At 37.1% G+C, this 26102-nt stretch overlaps 2 protein-coding genes and 1 long non-coding RNA gene across 3 annotated transcripts; 2 read left to right on the forward strand and 1 right to left on the reverse strand.

Annotated features, from left to right (window-relative positions):
- Window positions 1–517: 517 nt before the first annotated feature.
- Cdk8 (cyclin-dependent kinase 8) lies at window positions 518–13070 on the reverse strand. Its single transcript, XM_071583702.1, has 11 exons — window positions 12796–13070; window positions 12641–12716; window positions 12452–12562; window positions 12234–12374; window positions 11929–12118; window positions 11654–11768; window positions 11483–11581; window positions 11286–11358; window positions 10722–10819; window positions 6286–6433; window positions 518–1900 (listed from the first exon to the last, which is right to left on the reverse strand). Exons 1-11 carry the CDS (start codon window positions 12921–12923, stop codon window positions 1577–1579), a joined length of 1503 nt encoding a protein of 500 aa, XP_071439803.1. The 5' UTR covers window positions 12924–13070; the 3' UTR covers window positions 518–1576.
- Window positions 13071–13330: 260 nt separating this feature from the next.
- On the forward strand, window positions 13331–19394 carry RpL13A (ribosomal protein L13A). Its single transcript, XM_071583703.1, has 6 exons — window positions 13331–13406; window positions 13680–13810; window positions 13979–14088; window positions 14573–14718; window positions 15823–15945; window positions 19265–19394. Exons 1-6 carry the CDS (start codon window positions 13386–13388, stop codon window positions 19346–19348), a joined length of 615 nt encoding a protein of 204 aa, XP_071439804.1. The 5' UTR covers window positions 13331–13385; the 3' UTR covers window positions 19349–19394.
- Window positions 19395–20242: 848 nt separating this feature from the next.
- On the forward strand, window positions 20243–22040 carry LOC139686662 (uncharacterized). Its single transcript, XR_011700519.1, has 5 exons — window positions 20243–20329; window positions 20513–20626; window positions 20801–20913; window positions 21087–21153; window positions 21333–22040. It is a non-coding gene; the product is annotated as an uncharacterized lncRNA (long non-coding RNA).
- The last annotated feature ends 4062 nt before the right edge of the window (window positions 22041–26102 follow it).

Raw genomic sequence — 26102 nt, forward strand, 5'->3', positions numbered from 1 at the left:
AAATGATCTGCTTCGATTGTAGACCACATACGTGATAGCCGATCATACCAATCCCAAAACGCAAGGATCTCTAAGCCAAACTAAGCTTTATTTATCTCTTAGATGGTAGAAATTCAATAGCTTGCACAATACATTTAAGAAGTCAGAAGAAAAACTGATGGGCCAGTTATAAAACAGCAAAAATGTTAATGATGAGTTAATTAAATTTGAATTTAGTCTCGCGGCTACAGGAGATTGATTGCAAATGTGTGAATTTGTGTCAACTGAGAATTTTTAGGATAATCTACACACAAAATGGTGCCACTCTGAATTAAAGAAAATTGAAATTATTACCCATCAATTTTGAGAAAGGTAAAATTGAAAATTAAATAATATATCCTCCTTTAGGGTTCTCAGAGGGAATGGTTGAATTTCCATGGTAATTTTTGAGATTTGTTTCTAAAAAGGTTGACAAAGGTAAAAGTGTAAAATTTTTTTATTTACAACATAATTTTTTTTAGGAATTTCCTAAGTCACAATGATTTACATATATAATTTAACCAATAAAATAGTTGTACAAAAACATCACATTAGCTAACATACTGAAATAAATGCACAAAGACAGCATGAGTTTCACACTTTAGATAAAAACAGCACTACAGAGAGCCAGTTTTCTACACATGATATGAATTTTTCACAAAAATTAATCCAGGATAAAGTCAAGAAGATATAACTGCTGTTAGGTAAGAATCATGCATCCTCAGCATATGAGCAGTTGACCCAAAAAGTTGCCCTTTCACGTTGCCTCCTGGGAAGAACTAATTTCCCTTACTCAGTTGAATAGCAAACCCGCTGGATGTCTAGTTTCATCTTTCTCATAGCAAATTAAGGCTGCTAAGATGACATTTTGACAATTCCCTGATTTTTGAGATGCAGGGGCAATTGGGTAATTTTCCATCACAATATCTCTGCTGACCAAAGCATTCTGTTGCGTAACTGTCCCTTAAATGACCTCATAAACGTGTAGAACACATTGCATTCTGTGATTTTGGGGTCTCTCTAAATTATTTTTCATGTCACTTGCATGATTTGAAGAGCAACTTGCTTGATTTATAGAGCAACAGAGACAGTTTAAAAATGCTCCTCAAAACTAGTCAGAGTTAAAATATAAAACTGGGAGAAAACATATGAATGTTCTCCCCAGATCTCGTAATAGAATCAAATCATTTGCAAATGAAATAATTTGCACCCCCCCCCCCACGACTACTAACAACAGCAGTGCCTCCCAAGTATCATCAAAAGAAAACATTCAACGCCATTATGACTGGCACCATGAGGCTGAAGCCGCAGTCTGCATGTGCCATCCCTGGAGTTATATCATGGGAGTCGTATTTTCCACAAAATTATTGACCCATGATCAACGACCACGTTAATCGTCGCTCAACTTCACAACCGCGTACAGTTTCCCTTTAACATGCAGAGGGAAGCACTATTCCACAGATTACCACCAATGCGGTAAACCAAGATTCTGCCTCTTAAAGAGTGCACTCTCTCATCACATCAAGTGTTGGCGGTGGCCATCCCGCAAGTCGCATTGCTAAAAGCGTTGCCCATAAGAGCTGCTCCCTTGCTGACCCCCTGTGGCCCCAGTCGGCGCAGAGCCAAACATCATACCCTGAGCTTGCGCCTGTTGCTGCTGTGCCTGGACGTGGTGGAACTCCTGCTGCTGCTGTTGCTGCTGCACACTGCCTCCTCCAGCGCTGGGCTGTCCCTGCTGGGCACTTGAGTTGCCGTTGTTTCCACCGCCTCCTGCTCCGCCACCATTGTTGCCACCACCCCCCTGTTGTTGTGGGGGAGGAGGGGGGCCCAGGCGCACCCTCTTAGCCTGGTTGCTCTGGTCACTGCCCTGGTTGCCACTGCCCTACATTGCGAGCAAACAAAGGGAGAGAAGAGACTCTGAGTTAAACACAACAAGTAGAAGGGATTGATAAAAACAGCCAAACTTGATATGTCTTAAACAGTTTGACAGTCAACGATGAGTAAATATACTAATCTTAAGTATTATTTTGGCAAAAACTTATACTGATATATTACAGGATTTCTCCTTTTCATCATTTGGTATTCAAAATAAGAAGGCTAGAATGAAAGCAAACTTAGACTTCGCTTTGGGTTAAGAGCAAGTACAAGAATCACTCCACTGTCTGAATTCTTGACCTTGTACAGAGTATGAAGCACAAATCTTTCCATTGACCAATACTACTCTGGTACCCTATTTTTATTTGATTAGACTTTTACATCACTGAAATGTGTCAAAGATGTGGAGCATGAATGGACACGATAATTTCATATTTTTTTATGCGATGCCAATAATGAATTTACAAAGAGGCATGCTTTGAATTGGATTCCACAATGAAATATTGGCAGTTTTGGGAATAGAAGCAAATAATATGTTAACACATGGAGGCATAACTTGGATTCATTAGGTGAAAGGATTAATGTTAGCATGACTGTTTTAATCAACATCCTTAAAAAATGACTTCAATCTTTTTGCCATGGCTATAGGAACAGTCAAGTCTCTGAAATTGTCTATCTCACCATTAAGTAATTGAAACTTAGACATACAGTGCAGACGTAACTATAAGTAATGAAAACAAATTTGTTATTTTCTATTGTTTCAGGCTTCACTTTGTGGAAGTATTTAATATCCATGCTAAAAAGAAAAAACTCATTGTACCATATAATAAAATCTATGGAAAAGTAAAAGTCTTTCTTTTTAGTTTGGATAAAAATTTGTTATAATAACTTCTAAACCTCTAGGGTTACGGGAATTGTTTCGTTCTTGACAAGAATTTAGTTTGTGATCAAAGTTTTTGTTTTGTACCTGGTATCTCGCAAACCCAGTCAAAAAATTGTATGTTCTTTGACAATACTGTAATTGACAAGTTCAGTCACATAAGTTCACGAAAATGCAAAATTTAATTCAGCAATTATATAGTTCATCATAAACAGCAATTGTTTTTCCTTTAATAGCGTTTAAGATTTCAAATTATACCTTACTTATTAAAACAAGTGAGCAGAGTCCTATAATTCTATTTTAAAGTCTTGCAGAGTCCTGTGATTCAAATCTTTACAGAGTCGATGCTGGTTAAAACAGCAATTACACCACAAACCCTTTGCCTGGCCTGAGTCCATTATTTGGGGCCCCATTCCGCACATACAAAGGCTGCCTATCATTTTAAGTGGTGGTACAAAATTCTTGAGATTCAACTGAAGGTGACATGTTATCATTGGGAATTTAAAACTGAAATCGCTCGGCCCAAAAAAGACTACCAACACTAAAGCACATCCCAGTTTCTGTGGCAGTCCTTGTGTTCCCACATCACATTTCTCTCGCCTTCTTGAACTCATCAACCCTTTATGCTAAACTGGATTCATGTGTTGATTAGTATTCAGTCTTTGAATGCCAAGGTCCTTGATAGTATTTCAAGGCAAAGGCATATTCATCAGAACACATTGAACAGACCTGGTACTGGTACTCCTCATTCAGGGTAGATTATTACTGGAATGGAATCTACTTACATTATCTCTCTCTAAACCTTAACCACACCTTAAAATTAAATACACTAAATAGTGCAGATAGTGTTGATGGGCTGTAGTCTGCATTACATATTCAACATTCAGATTGCAATGTTCAACATCAGGGTAATCCTGTAAGAATTTCTTTTACTTGCAGTCACCATGCTTTGGAGTTGATCAATCATGTTGTGGGGCAAGTCATGAATTTGAATTTAATATTGGAGCGGTGGACTACCAGGGGATGAGGCAAGCAGATAAAATGAATACAGGCTAAGGTGGTGGCCGGGAGGATGTTTGCATGGCATGAATTTTCATGCCAAATATCTAATATCTGCGACATATATTTTCCTAGACAATGCATTTCCAGGAATTGTTTTCGTGGGGGCATTTAAATCTCACATCAACCTCTCCTCAAAAGGCTGGACAATTGGCACCGATGCATGTAACCAAAATAAATATATCCTAAACCTAAAATACTTAACAGTAGGGCAATAAGTACTTGCATGATTAGCCAGTCTGATAGGCTGGTTAACTTGGGTTGACAAGTTACTTCAAGGTCAACAGCTCAATACAATGATCACATTATTTTTATCTCTCTTTTTATGTTATTCAGCAATTCTAATGAGTCCTTTTAGAAGGGTGCATGAACAATTCCTAAATATTCACTCTAATGTGAATGGGGCAGGGATCTCTTGGGATGAGATTCACATTTTAAGGGAAAACGTATCACAATATATTCATCACCATTACACAGTGTGCTCAATATGTTCACAAAGGGCCATAACCCAAAATAACAAAGTGCATTTAACCTATCAGTGTAACTGTGCTTCTTATTAATTACAATGAATGCATTATTAGACTTCAGACTGGTATTATGGATTCACTGGAACATTTATGACACCTATTAACAAATTTATTTTACAAAACATGCCTATTAATACAGCAGTATGACCTCTACTGATTTAATGCTTTATGAAAATATGTTAATAATATTTAACCTATAAAGAACATTCAGAAGTTGAATTAATTCCAAGTCTCTGGTTAATCCACAAAAAACAGTATGAGAAAGGAACTATAAGAGATATGTGAAGATCTGAAGTTAACAGACTGGCATAGAAATTGTTGGTTCAGCTAAAACATGCAATCAGGCATACAGCTACATACTATCCTGCAAGGTGTAATATAAGTATTGCCAGGGATTATTTTGTAGCAAGCCAGCTAAGTACTTCTGTATCAACATTATTTAGGAACAAATTGAGTGGTTTCAGGCGTGATGTGGTAGAATTCGAACATTATAAAGAAAAGATAGTTACAATTTCCCTCTAAATAAGTTTAATAGTACTATTAAACTTATCTAGTGGAAAATTGTTCCCATCTTTCCTTAATTTTATTATTCGGAAAGTTCAAGTTGTACCTCATGTTTTCTATTGTTACAGTCATGAATTATGAGATTATTCCAGGTACCAATTGGTTTGGCAGTGAATTTCTCCTAAGTTTTCACTTTCATTTATTGAACATATAGCTTATGAATTTGATGTGGATCTAAAATTATTCTCTGCCCACATTAAACGCGTACATGTGTTTATCTAAATGTCTCAGTTGTGCATGTAATCTTTCTGCTTCTAGTGTCTCCGACCCAGGCTAACAAAAAATAATGTGATGATCTGACCAGGGTCTCAAACCATGCATTCACTTTAAAGCCTAACAAATTCATTCAATTGTAGCGTAACTTTAATAAGTACCTCAAGGCACTTGAAATTGAAAGAATTCAAATAGAAACAAAAGTTGTAAAAATTTACTTCAAATTTTGAAAAGTTTATCTAGACCAGAAATAACCGTGAATTTAAACTAGCAGGTTCATTTTAAATCAAAAAGTAGTAGTAGTTTTGATTAGGGTAACATTCAACTCCTTGTTATATTGACCATTGGCAAGAGTTATTGATGTGAAAACTGTATGTACTCCCTTGCTATAAAGGAATATTCTCCTAACAAGGAAGGAATACTCAGGATCATAGTTCTAAATCCAAATATGCTTCTCCACTCTTAAGACTTAACAATAATTTGAAAACAGTAATGGGCTTCACTTTATTTATTACTTCCAAAAATATGACACGCCCTGCAAGGCCACAACCCGGCCACGTTCACTCATAAATTAAAATCTCAACATAGTAACATCACCACAGCCATTGAAAATAAATTCCTATAACTACTTGAGTAGCACCACACACGGACACAAGCACCACTCACTTTCCCAGTGGTCAGAGGAGCCAGCTCCCCTGCCAACAGTGTGGGTGCTTCCTTCACCCACACACAATTTCACAAACATGGGAGGGATAAAAAATTATGCCCCCTTTGCGTAGATGACAGGAACTCATTAAAAATCTATTATGTACTTAATCTGGGCGCAACCCGTGCACCCAGTCACTGACCCTATGAAGAAACAGCACTCCAAGTCCAAAGTGATGCAGGATATCAAAACGACTCTTTGTACAAAATAAACGAGTGCTTTCAACTCTGAATAGCGGAAAAACAAAAAAAAAACATTTCCTCGGTCAGAAGGAACTCATTTGATGGGGACAGATGACAAAAAGAAGACCTCTCTTTTCAAGTGGAGGGAATTACTTTTTCTTTTTGATTTCAATTTAATTTCGATGCTGATGGTTTTTATTTGTGGACAGGGGGCTGTAAGGATGCCCACCAGTTCCCCCCCCCGCCACCCCCACGGCTTACGTTCGCTGCCGCGGCGGCCGCAGCAGCTGCCGCAGCCGCTTGTTGCTGCTGCTGTCTTGCTTTCACAGCCGACTCAGACTTGTCCTCCTGGTCATCGTCCGTCAGGAACTCCCGCTTGGGATACGGGATCGGACACCCAGCAAAGACACTGCAGGAAGAACACATTCATCAAATTTCTCAGTCCAAAGACTTAATTTCTCAAGGTGGTCGCAATAATCATTAGGACAGCATTTCATGACATATCCAGACAAAAATTTGCTTTAACTTCTGGTTGACTCTTCCTTCAGAAATAACAACATAGATAAGCTGAAGACACCATAGTAAAAACTGGGCCTTTTATAAAATCTAGTGTAGGTCCCAATGAGAGGACCGTTTCCTCCATAAAAACTGCGGTGACCACTCAGAATGTGGCAGGTGAGGCTTAGAGCTCATCTGTCTAACCTTAAGTCATCTTGTTGGACTATAATAATATTTTTATTTGCCCAAGGATTGGTGTACAACAACAGCATAGGACACGTCATAAAAATAGTCATTCATAGCATTCATATACAGAGAAGATTAGAGAGATACAAAAATGTGTGTGTATCTATAAGAATTTGTATCATATACAGAAATACATACGTTTTTTCATAGGTTTTATTTCATACATGTCATATTTTATCATTAACAAATTCAGACACAATGTAATAAGTTTTCTCAATTAGAAATATATTTATCTGTCTTTTAAACTGTGTTGTAACTCTTGTCTTGGTATTTCCATGGTAATTTACAATATAGGTTTAGTCCCATTGACTTAGGTCTTAGGCTTTCAGCTTTGGCTCAATTATATTTGATATGCTGGTTTGACTGGGTTCTGGCAAGGGGACTGTTGTAATGAGAATTTGCATGGAAATCTGACAGATTTTGAAAGGTGGGAGCCCAAGAGCTTGAAAGATTGGATGGGCTGATGAAATTGGAGGTCCAGATTCAATGCTGTAAATGGCCTTCTTTTGCAGTTTCTATGTGACTTGGGAGAAAGGAGATGAGCCCCACAGAATGATATCATATGTAATATTGGAATAGATAAGGCCATAGTAAAGATTATTAGAACATGTTTGCCCACTGTTTTCTTTTAAGTTCTACAGAGGAAAAATGCTGAACTTAATTGTCCTGAAAGACAGTTTATGTGTTTCCCAAGTCAAGTTTTAGTTCAAATGGATGCCAAGAAATTGTGTGGATGTGATAAATTATATATTTTGGCTATTCACTGTTGTTGGAGGACTGGGTTTAGAGAGAAATATATTACCTGGGATTTTTAATTGTTCAGTTTCAGAATCTTTTCTTTGCGCCAATATATTGCCAGCTGCAATGCTGATGTACTCACTGAATTAATTCATACATGGATGAACTTCAAACTCCATCTAAACTCAAAAGTCAAAACTGTCTATCAAGCAAAGAAAGTCAAACCCTACAGATGTGTTACCACCATTGATACCCAGATTGGGAAACTCCATAACAATAATTTGCAATCATGAATTTTATGCCCTCATTGCAGTCAGTGCCAGAAATTACATTATGTTGGGTTCTGTATGGCAAATTTTAACAATGTTAATTGCATTTTTGCTATCCATGCATTAACAATAATAATGATAGAGCACATACTTCTTCATGATCTATAATCGAATCTTGAACACTCTGATTACAATGTAGGAAAGCTATCTGTCTCCCAGAGCACTGAGAAACCCTTCAAACCCTATTTTACAACCTATCCAGTCCTAAATGCCAGCACCAAAATTCAAGGGTTGTTCAATCTCAGGAGCAAACTTCTATTACTTATAATAGTACATGATTAGCACTGATACCTATTTTAAAATTAATAATATTCTTCGATAAATAAATACAAGTTACATGCCATGTTAGATGCCACGAAAAAACAAAATGTGACCAGGTTGAATAAACTATCATTACTTCAAATCAAAATAACCATTCAATAAAAGTGGGTATTAAATATGTATCGCGCACACTGGACTAATTCTGTCTCATTTGCATCCGGAGGAACCACATCAGCCGTGACAATAACCCTAGGGATACAAAGGCAAAGCTTTTACCCCCTCCCTTCCTTACACCTAAGGACTTTCCCGGTCCCTCCAATTCATCAAAACATCATCATGCAAGACAAGTGTTAACATTTACATCAAAACAGAACTGGGAGTTAACTGTACACAGAATTGAGATGTTATAAAGTATTTTGGAATCGTGTGAGCTATCAAAATGAAATACACTATGTTATCCCACAGAAGAGCTTTATTGTACGACCCGGGTTTCGTCGAAGATCGACATCATCAGGTACAGAATATTCCCAGTCTGGGTTTAAATACATTTTTCAAACTGTGAGAGGGGGGGGCTGGAGGGGGTGAGGGAGGTTTGCAAAAATCGTTAGGAGGTGATTGGGATGAGAGGGAGAAAGGGTTAGGGTGTGGAGATGAGTGTCCAACTTGGGAAGGTACGGCGGTTGACGGAGAGGGGAGGGGAGGCACCACAGGTGGTAAAGCACCTAGGTACTTACCTAAGTTAAGGAGGGGGGAATGGGAAGAGTCTATAACATCGTTAAGGAGAATATTTGACCCGGACACATTTCTTAATATTTCAAATTTCTCTAAACAGTCGAGCTTGAGTCCCTTATTTTCCAAGTGTAAAATTTTAGGTCTAAAATCACTCTGATGTTCCTGTTCAAGGAGGTGTTTCGCGAACAAGGAGGCGGGGTTCTTTTTGCGTAAACACGCTTCATGTTCCTTGATCCTTTCCTTGAATTTACGCCCTGTTTGGCCAATGTATATGGCAGAGCACTCGTCACAGTGTAACCTGTAGACCCCACTTTTTTCCATGATATCCACCCTATCTTTGGTATGGCAAATCATGTTTTTCAGATTGGACCGGTTGTAGAAGGCGAATTTATATCCGGGCATGAGTTTCATGACTTGGTGGCTAATGTCTCCTAAATAGTTAAGTTTTTGCCATTTATTATTCCTCTCCCTTGTCTCCCCATAGATATTATTGATGGCTTGCCTACGTAACTTTTTCTTGTGAAGGTTGTCTATAAGACTAGAAGAGTACCCATTGCTAATGGCTATTTGTTTAATTATCCCAAGTTCTTTATTCTTGTTTCTTTCGGATAGGGGGATAGTTATTAGTCTATGTAGAAGAGAATGGAAGGCTGCATGTTTTTGTGTATGGTGATGTCTGGAGGTTGCGTGGATGACTTGATCTGTGGATGTGTGTTTTCTGAAGATATCGAATTCTAATTTTTTGCCTGAACGCGTGATTTTTAAATCAAGGAAATTAAGGGACCCATTTTGCTCTAATTCTGTAGTGAACTGAATAGATTGGTTGACTAGATTCAAGGCCTGATTGAATATACTCAGCTGTCTTAGGGAACCACTCCATATACAAAAAATATCATCCACATAGCGGAACCAGCGAAACACATTTTTTGCCAGTTTGTCATTAGACAACAGTTCCCTCTCAAAATTGTCCATGTATAACTCTGCGAGAAGCGGCGAGAGAGGGGATCCCATGGCCAGCCCCTCGTTTTGCACGTAAATGTTGTTATTAAACGAGAAATAGTTTTGCGAAACACACGCGTCCATCATGGAGCACAATTCACTAATCACTGGGGCCGGCACGCCCTTTTTCACTAGGGTGGCTTCAGCTAACATGACTGCTTCTTTACACGGGACATTGGTGAACAAATTGTTGACGTCGAAAGAAACAAGCATACACTTAGTTGGGATGGTTAATTTCGCTAGTCTTTCAGCTAACACCTTTGAGTTTATCACTCCGTATTTGGGGGCGAATTTAGTGTAGTCACGGAACAGAGAGTTCACTTTTCGGGCAATCAGGTGGTTGGGTGCGGATATGTTGGAAACCACTGGTCTGATGGGATTTTCTTGTTTGTGGATCTTGGGCAGACCGAAGAAACGAGGCGCTCTGGGGTTCATCTGAATTAATTTAAGTTTCTGCTGGCGTGAAATCGTTATTTCACATGAATTAATTACGTTCTTACAATGTTTCTGGAAGGCGATATGAAGCAATTCCACAAAGTTACTATGGATACAATTAACCAGATCGTGTGAGCTATGTTAAAAGGCTTATCAGTTGAAGTTACAAGGTAAGCTTATTTTATGGCATGGGCATGCACTTTGCAAAAAAAGGTATCAGCACAAGGAGCATGTAATGCCAAGAGTCACCATGACAAATTGCACAAGGGGGAATTATTTCAGACGTCATGGTATAGGATTTATCATTAGTGATAGAGACCAGGGATTTTTATAATGTGTAAATATGTATGTATTGTAATTGGAATAGTATGGGTAAGTAATTAAGCAGTAGGGCAAATGGCTATGCCCTCCATTATGTGAATCATGGGATTAGCGCAAAATCAGGCAGGAGCAACTTACTCCTGAGTGGGAAGGGGGTCCTCCTGGAAGTAAGCGTCTTGCATTGCCAGTTCGGAAGTTATCCTTCTGGTGGGATCCATGAGCAACAGTTTCTGCAACTGCAACAGAGTGAACAGTTCGGACCAATTAAATGCATGGCTACTCAGTTACCACGCACCACCATCTGCCAAATTTAAATGGTAGTGAACTTTGTATCATAAAAGATACACAATTACTTGATGAGAAATGTCTAATAAATAGAAAAGCAGTAGAATTATTCACCAAAAAAAAAGAAAAATTGGCAAAACAATTGACACTATGGTCACTGCCGCTTCATGAAAACACACAGTTTACAATGGTTATTTCATGCTATTGGAAATACATCATTGTAGACTTAAACGGCAATTATTTATTACTACGTTTATGAACAATATTTGGAGGGAGAGGACCTATTGAAGGGTTCACCCAAGAAGTAAAATATTATATTAATCTTAGGCAAAGCATCAATAAATAAAACTTGTCAGCTGGAAATAAATGTGAGGAATATCAAGAGAAGTAAACCAAAAATATACGATCAGTTCTTACCAAATGGAAAGCTTTGCTATCGGGTTTAATTTTATGTCGATCCATGTATTTCACTAAGGAGCAATTGGCATAACTGTAATAAATTTAAAATATTATGAAATATCTGGAAAAGTAAAATGCAGTAACAATCTACGCGATAGATAAGATCGATAACCAACCAATTTTCACAAAATTGTAAGATGCAACTAAGAACTTACTTGGAACGCTTGAAATCCTTAGATAAAGTAGGATGCTCGGGCATTTTTCTAATATCTTCCCAATCCTTTTCTAATGGAAATCCCATTACATTAAATATCCTAGAGGAAAAAGTAAGTAATCATAATGAACAAGGCCATAAATACACAACATTTACGAATGGCAATATTTACCTATCCAGTTGATCGTGATGGTATGGATTACTAGTTTTAATATCTTCTTGCCTACAATGAAATATTGGCTCAGAGGTAAGGAGTTCCGCAAATATACAACCAATCGCCCAAATATCTGAAATGTGAAAAATATCGACAATGATAATTATAATTCCTGTTGATGATCTACTTGACAACTACTTTCCTATTTTAAAAAAATTACAGACATTAGAATTTACCAGTGACGCTAGAAATAAAGATTGGTGCTAATGCAAACATATTAAGCCAAAATGTACCTATAGCTTTAGTATAATGTCGTGCTCCAAGGAGTAATTCAGGAGCCCTGTACCAAAATGTAACAACAACAGGATCCAAATCTGCAAGAGGTTTAAGAGGAGCATTGAAGAGTCTGGCGAAGCCCATATCCGCTATTTTAACTCTTCCTCTTTCGGGGCCTTCTCCCATGACCAAAATATTTGCCGGTTTCTGCAAGAGAATATTTGAAACACATTCAAGCTTGACTTACCACGCCTTCTTTCGAGTTCAAGACAAGATCTTAAAATTTAGTCAGGTCCTTCAGATATTTAAAATATATACCCACCAAGTCTCGATGGAGAACCCAGTTAGAATGTAAATAATGTATTCCATCTAAAATTTGATAGAGGAGCGATTTGACCATTCCTTTAGGAACCATGACAGGTTTTTTGTTCGCTTTAGCTGCTCTGTGGAATTTTATTATGTGCTGCGAAAGACACCACGAAGAATATAAGACACTACTGGCATTTATTAATGAAATACATAAATAAGAGCGAGACTCACCCAAAGATCATGCTCGGCATAATCGAATAACAGCCAAACTTTTCGGTCGTTGTGGGAAAGGAATACCCTAATGAGATTTATCACATTTGAATGTTTCAATTCACGAAGTAGCTGCGGTAAAGATCAATGAAATTTAAATGATACAATCACTAGGAAAATATTAAAATTTAACGAAGACACTTAACCTACCGCTATTTCTCTACATGCTGACATGGATAAACCTGTTCCTTCAATTTGTTTCAAGGCATAATCTCTGGTATCCGAACTATAATAAATATAGAATATGCTGGGTGACACTTATACACACTTCTACACCTTAAACAAATAATTTTCTAAATCCATACCCATCTTTTCTACGAGCTTTATATACATGACCGTATGTTCCCCTTCCAACTTTGCAACCTTCATAATCAAATAAATCTTCTACTTTTGTCCTCTCATTAGATGTCTTGACTTTGAATTCGTAATCCATAACTTGGATTACAAGATGACATTGGTCTCAATATTTAAGAAAAACACAAACAACAACAAAAATTACTAGCATCAACCGGCTTCCACAAATAACCCAAAGCCGCGAAACAAACAGCACGTAGAAGACTTGGCCAATTACATGATGAAAAATCGTGTTAAACTTTTTTAGGCTCATACAAGTTTTTAACACCAATGATAGATGGCCACACTAGTATCAAGCTAGTTTAAAATGTATATCTTTGTGTCGTCATCTATTGTTGGTATAACGTACTTCTTTAAGCGTATCACGAAATATACTGTTGCTCCACCTGATCACATAAACACTACTTTCCCCATCTAGTGGGCATGCGACGAACATAGTAAAAAGACGCTCCATTTGCATTGCGTTATTTTTTTGTTTATGAGAGTTTTCATTTGTTCACCCGAAATCCCTGTGAACGGCCGTGTAAACCCTCTTTCAACCATGGTGGGAATGAGTGACAAGGTGAGATGGTGAAATGATTTTCGAAATACGATAAATTCCGCCTTGATTGTATTTAATTTTTTGTCATTAAATTGTACAGTTGTGTTTGTGCGTTCGGCGTACTTTATGATTACTGTAATGACGTACGGATATGACTTGACCGTACATTGCACACGTGGACCAACACGGTTCCTTTTTGAATGGTTGCCGTCTTTGTTAATATCGCGGTGTTTTAATGGCAATAATAATGAAAGTTTGTGCATGGTATTATAAACTGATGAAATTCTATTACAGCCTATCGTTATCGATGGGAAAGGCCACCTGCTCGGTCGTTTGGCAGCGATAGTAGCGAAAACTGTCCTGCAGGGAAACAGTGTAATAATATTGAGATGTGAACAGATAAACATATCTGGAAATTTTTTCAGGTAATTATATGGGTTAGCCATTTGGATTTTATGCAATTTAATTTGTCTTTCGAAATAAACTTTTACCGTCAATGTTATCACGTAAACGACGTGGTGTTTTCCATGTGGTTCCTGGCGGAAAAGTTATCCTCATTGTCGTTAACTAATGTAATTACGGTCTTATTTCAGAACAAAGCTGAAATATTTAGCATTTTTGAGGAAAAGATGTAACGTCAATCCAGCAAGAGGACCTTTCCACTTCCGAGCCCCGGCGAAGATCTTTTGGCGTACTGTGAGAGGTTAGTGTAAGAAGGGTTACTACGTTACTTCTATTTCAATTCTTACATGTGTTCAATCGACAAATAGGAAACAATGATAGTTAAAGGTGCAATGCATTTTTATGCAGTTTTACCGCAATTGGCCGGTAAAACTTTCAGCACCTTTCGGTAAGTTCATAGTTTAGTAGTAGTAATTTTCAATGGCATTTTTAAGTAGGTTTCGCCGCCCGCTGCCTAACTCGACCGTGAGAATTTAAATGGTTTTCGAGGAAAGTCAATAATAGTATTTGTTAACGTCGGCTGTTGGTGGAAGCATGTATTTTTATTTCACTTAATAAGATAAACGTCCACTTCAATGACCATGAGTGTTTATTCCCGTATTTGGAAAGCTAATTTTGACAAATGTCAAAGGCTCTTATTATCCATGATAGGTAGAGGTATATTAGATCATATTAATGTAAATGTCTTTTCTTGAAGTAATACTTATGGCCAATCTTATTTCCAGGCATGCTCCCACACAAGACGCAACGAGGTAAGGATGCATTGAAGAGGGTGAAAGCATACGATGGCTGCCCTCCGCCCTACGACAGGCGCAAGAAGGTGGTGGTTCCAGGGGCCATGCGGGTCCTCTGTCTTAAGCCTGGACGCAAGGTCAGTGATTTTCCGAAAGAAAATAATAAATTGTAGTATTGTGATATGTCGACAAATACATCTGGTTCCACGAATTAAAACTGAAAAAAATTATGCAAAGATTTTGAATTCCAAAAAGTTAATGCTGCATATGGAAATGTGGACAACTGAAATTTTCCTCCGTCGGAAGGAATGTTGTGAGTGCCATGTGAAATTCATTTCATTACTTGATGGAAACGCTTAATGGTACACGTTGCAATATGTTGGGAGTCAAAATAAATATGGCCCTGGAAAAATCGCTGGACAAAACGTTATCATAATTGATTGCAATTGGAGTATGTCAACAATTCTAGTGCATTGAATCTCATCCCAAAATGATTCTCTGACTTAAAATGTTCGTATTCGTATGTACGAATGCCACACTCCGTTATCAGGAAATGTTTGTGGGTGCATGTGCTACCAATCATGGAGGAGTGGAATGTAATTAGTAACTATGCAGGGAATGCATTAATTCATTGGTGTTTCGTCACGTCATGAATTTTCTCTATAAATGCTTAGCTATTACAATGGGACTACTAATCTTTTCTTAATGGCAGTAAATAAATTATTTAAAAGTTTTCAATTGAGATTGTCTGTTTGAAAAATAAATGGTGTTATTTTTAGATATGTCAAGCCATTTTTTTCTCTTCATTATAAAGATGATTGTAAATAAATGCATAAATGTTCCAATAAAATATTTTCAGTAACTTATGGGGCATTGGTTATGTTTCTGAAAATCTTATCACTGTGGATGGCTGTAGCCAAATAGAATTTCTCATGGGTAGCATTAACTTAGTGGGGCATATAATAGTAATAATTTACATTTTGCAGAAATGGCAGAAAATTCTGTCACCTGTTATGTTTTGATTGTGTTGCCTTCTGGTAATGAGCTTCAATTCACGTGATGGCAATAGTAGCCCCCACCCAAGGAGTTTTGATTTTATCCGAGTACTTGACAGTATTCTCTTTTTAATATAGATCATGATGATTGTTCTCTTTGTGGGGAGAAGTGAAAGGCATGCCGTATAACTTGATATTTGGTTGTTGAGAATTTGAGTGAATTTGACAATTGTGCGTGTATTGCAGTTTTGCCACCTTGGTCGCCTTTCCCATGAGGTGGGTTGGAAGTACCAGCACGTTGTGAGGACCCTGGAGGCCAAGAGGAAGCTGAAGAGCATCCTGGCCCTTCGCAGGAGGAAAATCCTGAATGTGAGTGGAAGGGCATATTTTGTTTTCTTCTCAAAAGATTTAATGCCATGATTTTTGGGCATGGGTAATGTTTCTGAAAATTCTTATCACTACTGTTGCGGCATCTCCCGCAGTTTCTTTGGAATAATGTATTTATTTGTCTGGGGCCATATTCACTCACGTAAATATAGGATACGCCATATAGACTTACCAATTTCGGTAAAAATACAATAAATATGCCTTCATGTATACAGTACATACTCCAAAGAAACTGCAGGTGATGCCGCAACTGTAACTCTAATAGAGTCCTCCGCCAATATGCATTTCAATGCGACGATTTCAGAGTGGAAAAATCATTCACCTTGACTGGGATTCGAACCCAGATCCCTCATTGTCCAGTCGAGTGCTTTAGCCAGTTGAGCTATTGAGGCGTCCTCAATGAGAGAGAGAGCTTAACTGGCTAAAGCACTCGACCGGACATTGAGGGATCTGGGTTTGTATCTTGGTCGAGGCGATTGATTTTTACATTCTGAAATTGTTGCATTGATATACATTACATACATTATACATTGTATTTTTACCAATCTGTAATTACATATTATTTGAATCAGTCAGAAATGGTTTGTAGTCACAATTCCAGAAATTCATTTACCAGAAGAGAGCATTTATTATTATTAAAATTTACTTGTGCAAATAGATAGTGTCAGGTGGCACACAAGTCCCAAGTAATTACAAAAGATAATAGATAAAATCAGTCTGTGAAACAAAAGTACACTTACAGGAAACTTCAAAACACACATCTCTTTCACAAAACAAGAAAATCCTCATCTCATTAACATCAATCAATCAGCAAGGAAATAAGAATTACGCTGTTACAAATACTTTTACCCCACACATCAATCAAATTATTACATAAATTCCCTTCACATGCCAGATGACATAAACTATGTATATCCCGTCATTCAATAAGTCCTGGGACTTCTACTTTTCAAGGTAGTCGATGTAAATATTGATAATTGTATAATTCAGGGTTAATGTCCTATTCATTAAGTCCTGGGACTTGAGTAATGCAGGGTACTGGTAATAAACACGTCTTTTGAAGAGAGGTTTACATGGTGCATCACAAGGAACATTGCTCATATCTCCACCTATTTCTGAAACCTGGAAATCTTCTTGGCTGGTCATAAATTTGGGTCCAACAAAGATGCCAAGGAATGGGTAAATGCATGTGGGAAGGAATAATCTGGAGGAACGTGTGAATTGAACTTCAGCGAGATAATCCTGAAGAATCAATTAATCGGATGAATTCTAGTTGCTTGTCAACACCAACCTAGTAGGTATCATTGAAATGGGAACTGTTACTGATTTGATTTTGACTAAAGAGCAATTAATTTTTCATTCATGTTTCAATGGTTGGCATTGAAGCCTAATATCCTCAGTGTTGTGTGTATCATCTTGTAATATTCAATTAGTCGTGTTTTGAAATTTTTGCGAGATTGAAGGCTGTTGCACAAAGCAGTTTAGTTGGTGGCGTTTCTTAGATGCTTTATCTATTTCAATTTGTCTCCATTCTCCACCAATGTCTCGTGTTCAGATTCATTGGTCAGTAAATGGAGTACATTGAAGTCCCCTCGTCAGAACTTGAATGGCTCTGATGGTCATTGAAGGAAAAACGTGTGGGTACATATTTACACTCTTCTGCTGCGAGCTGTAAAATGTGAAAACTGAACAAAAAATTATGTACATTATAGAACATTGAGGTGGTTCACTTAAGTGGCAATAAGTTATGTGCCTTGGGGTAAATGTTCTTGTTAGAAGATGCATGTCTAGTGCAGCAATTCCAAGATAACATCTTGGTTTAGAGCAGTTAGGGCTGTGAAATCTCACAGTGCAAAGTTTATGCTTGTATTAATATTTGTAGGAAACTATGCCATTCTGAAATTTTTGTGAAGTCAACCCTGTTTTTAGCCCTAATGTCTTCAAGGCCACTGCAATGTTATGAGGTGGTGGTGGTGGGTGTTCAATCGTTGTGTTGTTTAGAGTCTATACTTTTTGGAGGGAGGGAGTGAATATTGATGGTTATGATTATTGAAAAGAGGTCCAGTCAAACTTCTAAATATATTTGATCTGGGGTGAGTCCCAATTACGGTAGGGTCATTTTTTTGGGCTTACAATTTGTATATTATAGGCCTGTAAAATATAGTAAATCATTACTATAAAATACAATAAAGTCACCACAATTGCATTAGTTCTACTGTATGTTGAACTTCAAGTACTTGTTGTAAAACTTGTTTCCATCGTCCTGAACTTGATGCTGTTAAAACTTGTGTAGTCTTGTTAAAATGCTGTTGATAGAAATTAGAATGTACCTTCCTGAAAAATTAGTCCATGCTGTCAAAAATTCATGTCAAAGCATCAAAAGGCAAGGTTGGCAAAAGGTTCACTTTTCATTTATTTATGATAGGCACACTGTGCTTCCTGTTTTTTGTGGATTGGAAGTGAATAACTTCAAATCCCATTAGAATGAATTTTAAAGTAAATAAGTGTGGAGTAGATGAACTAAACAAAAAATGGGGTGATTTTTTTTACACCATTGAGATGACGCAAGGTTTCTTAAAAAAAAATATTTGGGCCTTCCTCACATGCATGAATGCTGATGAGTATTCTTGGGTAAGACAAAAGAAATTTTGGAATATTCAGAACGTAGTGAACATGCTTTAATTTTGTCTTCCAAGGGGGATAATCAATTGGGGAATTTTCAACTGATATTTAATTTTTCTCGCCAAAACACTCGCTCAAACATTTTCAATGTCATTCTGGAAAAGGAGCCCCTGTTCTGTTGTATATATACATTATTCATTCTGAGGTGCAAAATTGGCACAATAAGGCAGGAGTTAAAATATAATTTGAAATATTCTATTCCAAATATTATTCTTGTAATCATTACTGATTGACCATTCTTCAGTCCCGCTTTTGACTGGGCAGGCAATTAAAAACTATGTTAATACTGTCATTCATGAACCAAGGGGGGTTTGAGTCTACAGATGAAGTGGCTCAACCATAGTTACTAGTGCTATTCTTCCATTTTTAAATTATTAATTTTCATTAAATTGTCTATTTTTAGGATGCCAGGGACAAATTTCATTAATCCAGAAACTTGACTTAAGTACTCTTAACTGCAAATGTTTCAATGCTGTGGGGGGCACGTTAACTCTTAAATAGTGCCCTCTACGTATTAATGACTTCTAGTCATGTTCTGTGCATATAGTGTACTAGAAGTACTTGTTAAAAAAATTTACCTGTGCAAAATTCTCTAAAATATTTTTCCTCTTTCTTCCAGAAAATCACAAAAATGGCAACGGATAAGGTGGCTCCCCGAGTTGAACCATATACTAAAATAATTCGATCATATGGTTACAATTAAATTTGGGGTTTGTAAGTTGAGTGACAAATAAACTTCGTTTCACATTGTTGATTGTTTTCTTCTCCTGAGTCTCTTTTAGTTTTCCCATGGTGATATAATAGTTTCATCCTTCATGGAAACTTGTTGAATACCATAAATTTAGCTGTATATTTTTGCCTTAATTCGCGAGTTAAATTCTGTATAATTTATGTGCAAATTTCAGTTTTTTTATGTTAAAGGGGAAAGCAGGTGTTGCATATTGCAAAATCGTACATTTGTTAGGGTATATGACTAAAATAGTTTTTAAAAATAGATGTATTCTGATTTTTATGCAGTCGTCTTAATTAGTGTAAAGTTCGAAAACTTCTGGGAAAATGCATTAGAAATTTTCTCAGGTATCATGATCAGTAAGGGAATTTGGTTTTAATTATTTGCGGATAATTGTGATTTTCAGTTTCCTTTTCTTGACAAATTCTGGTTAAAAGAATGCTTAAATGCCTTGTATTGCTATGAAAGTTTCCCATTGGAACATAAAATACCTTGTCAGCTAGTTACAAGCTGTTGTGCGCTATCTATATGTAAATGCACAGGCCAGAGATGTGTGAGTTGCTGCAAACTCTCAATTTGGTGCTCTTCTTAGAAGTAAGGACCTGGAACAAGGAGTTAGTGGTTGCTTTGGTAAATTAGGATTCAGGGCACCAATTGTGTACTCAAGAGCTTAAAAATGTTTCCTTGAACTCATCTACCTGTTTTCACTATACCTGTACTCAAAAACCTCTTGAGCATAGAATGAGACATTGGGTACAATGAATACTACCAGGCCATCTTCAGGGATAATTTTAGGTTGGTACTTGCTCTGCTTGATGCATGTCAAATCCTCAGAAATACTTTGGTATTACTTTTTAACTAAACCCTGACTATTTACAGGTCTGTCTTCATATTATACTGATGTGCTGAGAAACCAATGAAATATGGACCCATGTTAAATTGAGATATAAGCAGGTCAGTGTTTGCTTCTTAGCTGTTTTGTGGTTGAGTTGCATTCAAAGCCAATGATTTAACCAATACTTACCTACATTATTTGAGCATTTCATGAAAATAGATTTTTATGAGGTGTATTGTACATATTTCACAATTTTCTTTCTGTTTGAGCTTGTTATAATAGCAGTTAAATTATACTTGCAGATCATAAAGTAATACTAGATGGGCGATTGTCAGCATATTGTGTGAGGTGTGGAATGGGATCTCTGCAGTTTGAATTCAATTGGTGGCTTTGCTGATTTGCTTCTGTGTTGTCAGGTCTGTATTTTTTTTGGCTTGCACAGGTCGAGTGAAATGCCAATGATTTTAAACTTTCTTACCTACATTATTTGACAATGACCTGAAAATAGTTTCCTATGAGGTATAGCAGTTTCTGCACTGTGCCTTTTCCATTTTAGATTTTTATTGATAACACTTTGGTCTTACTTTCAGGTTTTTCTTCAAGTTGATTTGACATCCAGCAGTGAGTACATCTTTAAGTTGTAGAGAGGAGATTATATGCCAGTGTACTGGGTGTTTTTGTCTGGTTGATTGAGAGATGACAGGTCAGCATTTGTTGCACGTACATTGCCAAGTTGATTGAAAATCCAGTGATTACATAATTACCTACATTATTTGAATGTAACTGAAAAAAATTTCCTATGAGGTTTGTTTGAGAGGTGGTGGACCATTCCTCTTCCTGTACTTCTTGCTAACAGCATCTTCATTGCAATTTCAGTTCCCCTTCCTCACAACATGGGGCACTAGCAACAGGAGACTACGGCTCGTTTTCAAAGGAATATCAGGTGCGTATTTGTTTGCTGTTGGTATATGGTTTAATTGAAATGCCAATGATTTTAAAATTACTTACCTACATTATTTGAGTACAAATGAAAATACATAGACTATGAGGTGCCATTGTTGTAAATAGTGTTCCCTTGTTTGGTTTTAGCCATTTTTAATTCTTATTTCTTATTTTTTTCAGGATTTTACCGTATTTGGTGAACTGTCTGGTGAACTATTGGTTTAGAATTTCCATTGCCCTTGATCGTTTTTGGTTCAAAGGACGGTAGGGTGCTGAACAATTTCCATATGCAATAGCACTCCATTCGTACTTAGACAATTTTCCTTCCCATAGTATCATACTGCTCCCCATTTCAGTCTACCTCATCACTAACAAATATAAAACCCCTCTATTGCATCTATCACTTCTTTGCCAAAATAGTCAAACACCAAGTCCCATATTTCTGCAATATGTCCTCAAATGCTGTTCTGTCTTTATCCATTTCTAGACCCCAAAACTGCAGACGTGAAGCTGAATTAAAACTCCTCCATAACACCCTAAACTCGACTCCCGATTTCCTTGCACTGCTCTCTCTCTCATGTCAACTTCAGGATACCAACTCGATCCACCCGCACCCACTCCTTACTCCATCTGCCTATTCCTAGATTATCTCTCACCAAGCGCTCACCTTTATTTTGCCTCTCCTCCATTCTAAACTTACTCCCTCACACTGTCGATCCTTTCAATTTATCATGCAACAATTTCACCACCCTATCTTCATCCTACCTTTCAACAAATTAAATTTTAACCCCTGTCCTTGTTCGGTTCTTGTTGTTTATTGTTATGCTGTTATTGTATTTTGTCCTCTTTCATGTTTGTTATATTCTTCACTGTAAATTGGCGCTACTGCTGTATGTGAATAATGTTTTAAAATAAATATCTCTTTATTGAGGATCCAGGTGTACATTGAGTGTTGTCTCCTAGTGCCTGTTACTACCTCCCCCAACTCCTTTCACTTAAGTGAACTCCTCAGGTGATGTGAGACTGTGGAATGTGCTAGAAGAAATGTAGATTGTGTCAAGTTATCTCTCCACATTCTTAGAAGGTACTAGATAAACGATTCGACATGATAACCATAGGTTTTATTGTAATCAGAGTCTATTAAGGACTTAAGAATAGCATGGAAATTTACAGAGGACTACAGTGACTCCCATAGCATGGAAATAAGATCATGCAATGCCCAATGACTTCACATAATTCAATTAGTCCCACCAGCCCAAACCATTAGGTTTTGATGTATTCGTGATTTGTAGGAAAACTAGGGCCTGATTAGATGTGCATGGTTCTCTTGATATTTTCATTTTATGTTCCCGCTTTACGTTTTTCATTTCTACTTTGGTCCCTATATGATCATTTTCTTAAAAGTTGTCTAGAAATGATTTTCTTGAGTGATTTTCGGCCTTCGTGTCAATTATGGGAATGATAAAGTTACAATGTCACTTAAATGATGATGACCTCAAGGATTGTTTTGTGTTCATGTTCTTATGTATAGAGCACGAACCAGTGTCCCTTCATTGTCATCCTGCTTCAACTGCCACGTTTCTATGCTGTACAAAACTGCTCTGCTTACCAAAGTGTTGTTCTTTCTCAGCATCCCCATTATCATTCCCCTCTGGGAAATCTTTGCCTAACTCAATTCGATTTTTGTTCCAGTAATGAGGAAGTACATCTTCCTCCATAAGAGGGAGTTAAATTGCAGTTGCAAGAGAATTCAATTAAAAGAAAGAGAAAGATTTTTAGGATGGTGTTGATATTCTTCATGTAATAAAGTATCTGCATAGATCGGAACATTATGTAGCACTCCTGAGATCACATTAATGTGATTGTCCTTTGTCATGTTAGACATCAGATACTAATAATTAGTTATTGCCATAAAACCAATATTATAGTTGGGGGATGTGGGATACCCTGGAAAATTGGTATTTTGATACTGTCATCATTTGCTTGAAACCATGTTAACCCAATGACAATATCTAAATACTCCATGCTCCAAGGATTACTCTTGAAACTTACTTGTCCATCAATCCAACAAATGTTATGATAATTTCTGGAGGCAGCATGGACTGTTCAAAAATCTGAGAACTTGGGAGAAATTAGAGGATCAGGATAAATTAGTCCTTGATTGATGAGCATGTTGAGGAAGAGGTGGAATGATTTTGCATTACCTTGAATAGCATTCCAGGCAACCTGCTTCATGGCTGTCAATGATATGGACCACCCACATCTAATTGTGGCTTGTGATATTTCCATAGCCGTAAATGCCTCTTCTGCAGTGTGACACACTTGTCAAATGTTGTCTTTCCTCTCCAAGGTGTAGCTCACCTTTAACTCCTCCATGTTCTAAGTAAAGATTTGTGAATATGCTCCTGTTTGCAGTAATTATTCCAATAACCATTTACTTAATTCCCTTTTAATTACATTAATGCACTTTATGAATTTCATGGGAAGTGTTGTCCCCTCTGTGACAGATCTTAAAAATTAAAGGTTATGCTTGTAACTCGCTCGTAAATTCAAGTAGCCTGGGGGCTGTTGTTAACGTATTGTATGGTTACTTTTAGTCAAGATCTATTTTTGTCGACTTTTTGATTAAGAAAAATGAGTTGAGTCCTGTAATAGTATTTTGAAAATTAAATATATTATCTATCGAAGGTCTTTATTCTGAATGCAGGATGAAGTAAGTATTTTGCTGAATCTCTTATACGTTTGCGTGGTTCATTGCTTATCAGCATTCTATTTGTTCGGGTTTTAATAGTGCAGTGACTACGACTTCCCTTTGCCGATAGTAATTAATTAATTACCTGAGTATTTGATTGAATTAAGGAAATCTGTATATAGTACTTTCAGGCTGTGGTCATAGTTCAAGTTAACCATTGGCCAGGGGGTTTGGTCCTGAAGTGCATAATAGATTATTCGGTATCCAGATTTAACTAGAAATTAGCATGGTTTCTCCTTTCATAGAATTTTAACTCTGGAAATTTGTCCCATTCCAAGTTTTTGTATTCTTCCTTTGTATTATTATACTGTTGAAGTAATCTGGCCTGTTGTTCTACCATAAACACAGTAATAATAGGGGGTTGTGGTTTCTTGGTCAGATCTGGTACGTGACAAATCACGGCCAAGGTTAACGTTTATTATTTATTTCGGCAGTTTTAAATCGTTCCGTCTTTTAAGATATTAATTTTTGGCTGCTTGAAGAAGTTCTGCCTCATAATTGACTGGAGTGCTGCCATACGAAATTTGGTAATTCAAATATCGAAAACCTTGAGATTTGTAGTCCGTTCGGAGGACTGTTGTGATTTGTAATTGATTAAATTAAATATTCCTACAGCTGTTCATGACAGTATGAAGAATTAGCAACATAAATCGTCTATTTAATGACTTAAAGAGCAATGAAAGTTATAGCTTAAGGTGTCCACTGGTACGTCTTGTAGCCCACCTATCTCACATTATGGTGTTCTACATTAAAATAGGCAGGCGATTGACTTGAATTGAATTGAAAAATTGACTTGATTCACACTCTTTATAGCTGTCGTTAACGGGATAAAAATTCGCAAATACATCTTGCGAAACTGCGTGTGGTAAGTATTTCAATGCATGGTAGTGTGTTGGTCCTAGGTGGTTGACGTATACTTACTATTAGATGGCATTTTGGGATTAACACAATTGTGATGATAGTCAAGTGAAACGCGGGTGCTGTCAATCATCGTTCGGAACGATTGGGCCAGCAACCCTGGTCCCGATTTAGCCCTCGGTTATCACCTGTTCTGGCCCCTAAAAAATCATTTGGGTGAATCATGTTTTGAAAATGATGATGCAGTAGTCTAGGCACACATTGGCTGCTACAGCAAAGTCAAAGACTCATTTACTGCCGGTTATCAAGGACTTGCAAAGTGATGGAATATTCAGGTTGAATATGTATAAAAGTGTAATAAACTTCAGGAAGTTACTTTGTTATTGCCTCTATCCAGTTTTACGGGTTATTTATGGACTTACCCTCGTCTTGTTACCGTTGAATATTGCGCGACGAACTTCGTTCCGGAATCTTACTCGTAAAGCGAAGCACTTGCTTATCGAAATAGATTTTGCCATATAAATTAATTTAACTTGTAATCATTTCCAGGCCAATAAAATAGATCATATACACGGTTTCTGCTAAAACAATTATGTATACATTGTTGAGGATGGTGAATCGTCATATTTTCTTCTGTCACGCAATGGATCAACTTAGAATAAGAATTGTGGAAAACAGAAAAGAATCAAGATAAGTTTTACTATTTATGATGCATTTTGAATTCTTTTTGTCTCGAAAGCTGTATGGAAAAATTTGCTTTTGCCGACGCTTCAAAATATTTTGTTTTATTATGCTATTATTTTTATACCCTCGTGTCTGTCTTCTGTCGAAGCTAAGTAAACTTTTCGATATTCTGATTTTAATGTGTTTATTGGGTCTCGTTGGAGTTGGAGATGTAACATTTCTTAGGTAGTGCTCCATCAATAATTACCTTGACCATTAGACAAATATACTTAATGATAATTCACGATTCGAAAACTTATTTTGTGTAAAATTAAATGAAAGTTTTAGAAAGAATTTCACTTAATTTGTTGGCATTAATGATCGGCTTTTAATATTCTTGCCACGTCACTTTAGTTTGTGTAGTTTTTTCGCAAGGGCAGTTCAATAACTCGTTCGTCCCGCTTCGAGAGTTACTCTCTTTCTCTTGTCATGCCCCATTATCGTATACATATGTTGAATATCTACGCTGGCAGCATTCATGTACTAAATTGTAGCGAAATACCCGTCATTTTCCTTCATCGGCCTCTCTTTCTTCCTTCCATCGAGGCTTTTAACGCCCCATTACCTCGCAGTTTCTCCCATGTATCCAAATTGCTCTCCCTATTCTTCCGTATGGG

This window comes from Hetaerina americana, unplaced genomic scaffold (genome assembly GCF_022747635.1).
Source record: "Hetaerina americana unplaced genomic scaffold, ioHetAmer1.1.p SCAF_145, whole genome shotgun sequence".
Lineage (NCBI taxonomy): Eukaryota > Metazoa > Arthropoda > Insecta > Odonata > Calopterygidae > Hetaerina > Hetaerina americana.

What these genes read in the sequence shown, in the direction of transcription:
- Cdk8 (XM_071583702.1), bottom strand. Translation starts at nt 12,923, where the DNA reads ATGGATTACGAATTCAAAGTCAAGACATCTAATGAGAGGACAAAAGTA. An exon ending in ATGCCGAGCATGATCTTTGG is followed by an intron (nt 12,375 to 12,451) that starts GTGAGTCTCGCT and finishes TGTCTTTCGCAG; the next exon opens with CACATAATAAAATTCCACAG. An exon ending in AAGGATTTCAAGCGTTCCAA is followed by an intron (nt 11,359 to 11,482) that starts GTAAGTTCTTAG and finishes AATTTATTACAG; the next exon opens with TTATGCCAATTGCTCCTTAG.
- RpL13A (XM_071583703.1), top strand. Translation starts at nt 13,386, where the DNA reads ATGGTGGGAATGAGTGACAAG. An exon ending in GTCTTAAGCCTGGACGCAAG is followed by an intron (nt 14,719 to 15,822) that starts GTCAGTGATTTT and finishes CGTGTATTGCAG; the next exon opens with TTTTGCCACCTTGGTCGCCT. An exon ending in GCAGGAGGAAAATCCTGAAT is followed by an intron (nt 15,946 to 19,264) that starts GTGAGTGGAAGG and finishes TCTTTCTTCCAG; the next exon opens with AAAATCACAAAAATGGCAAC.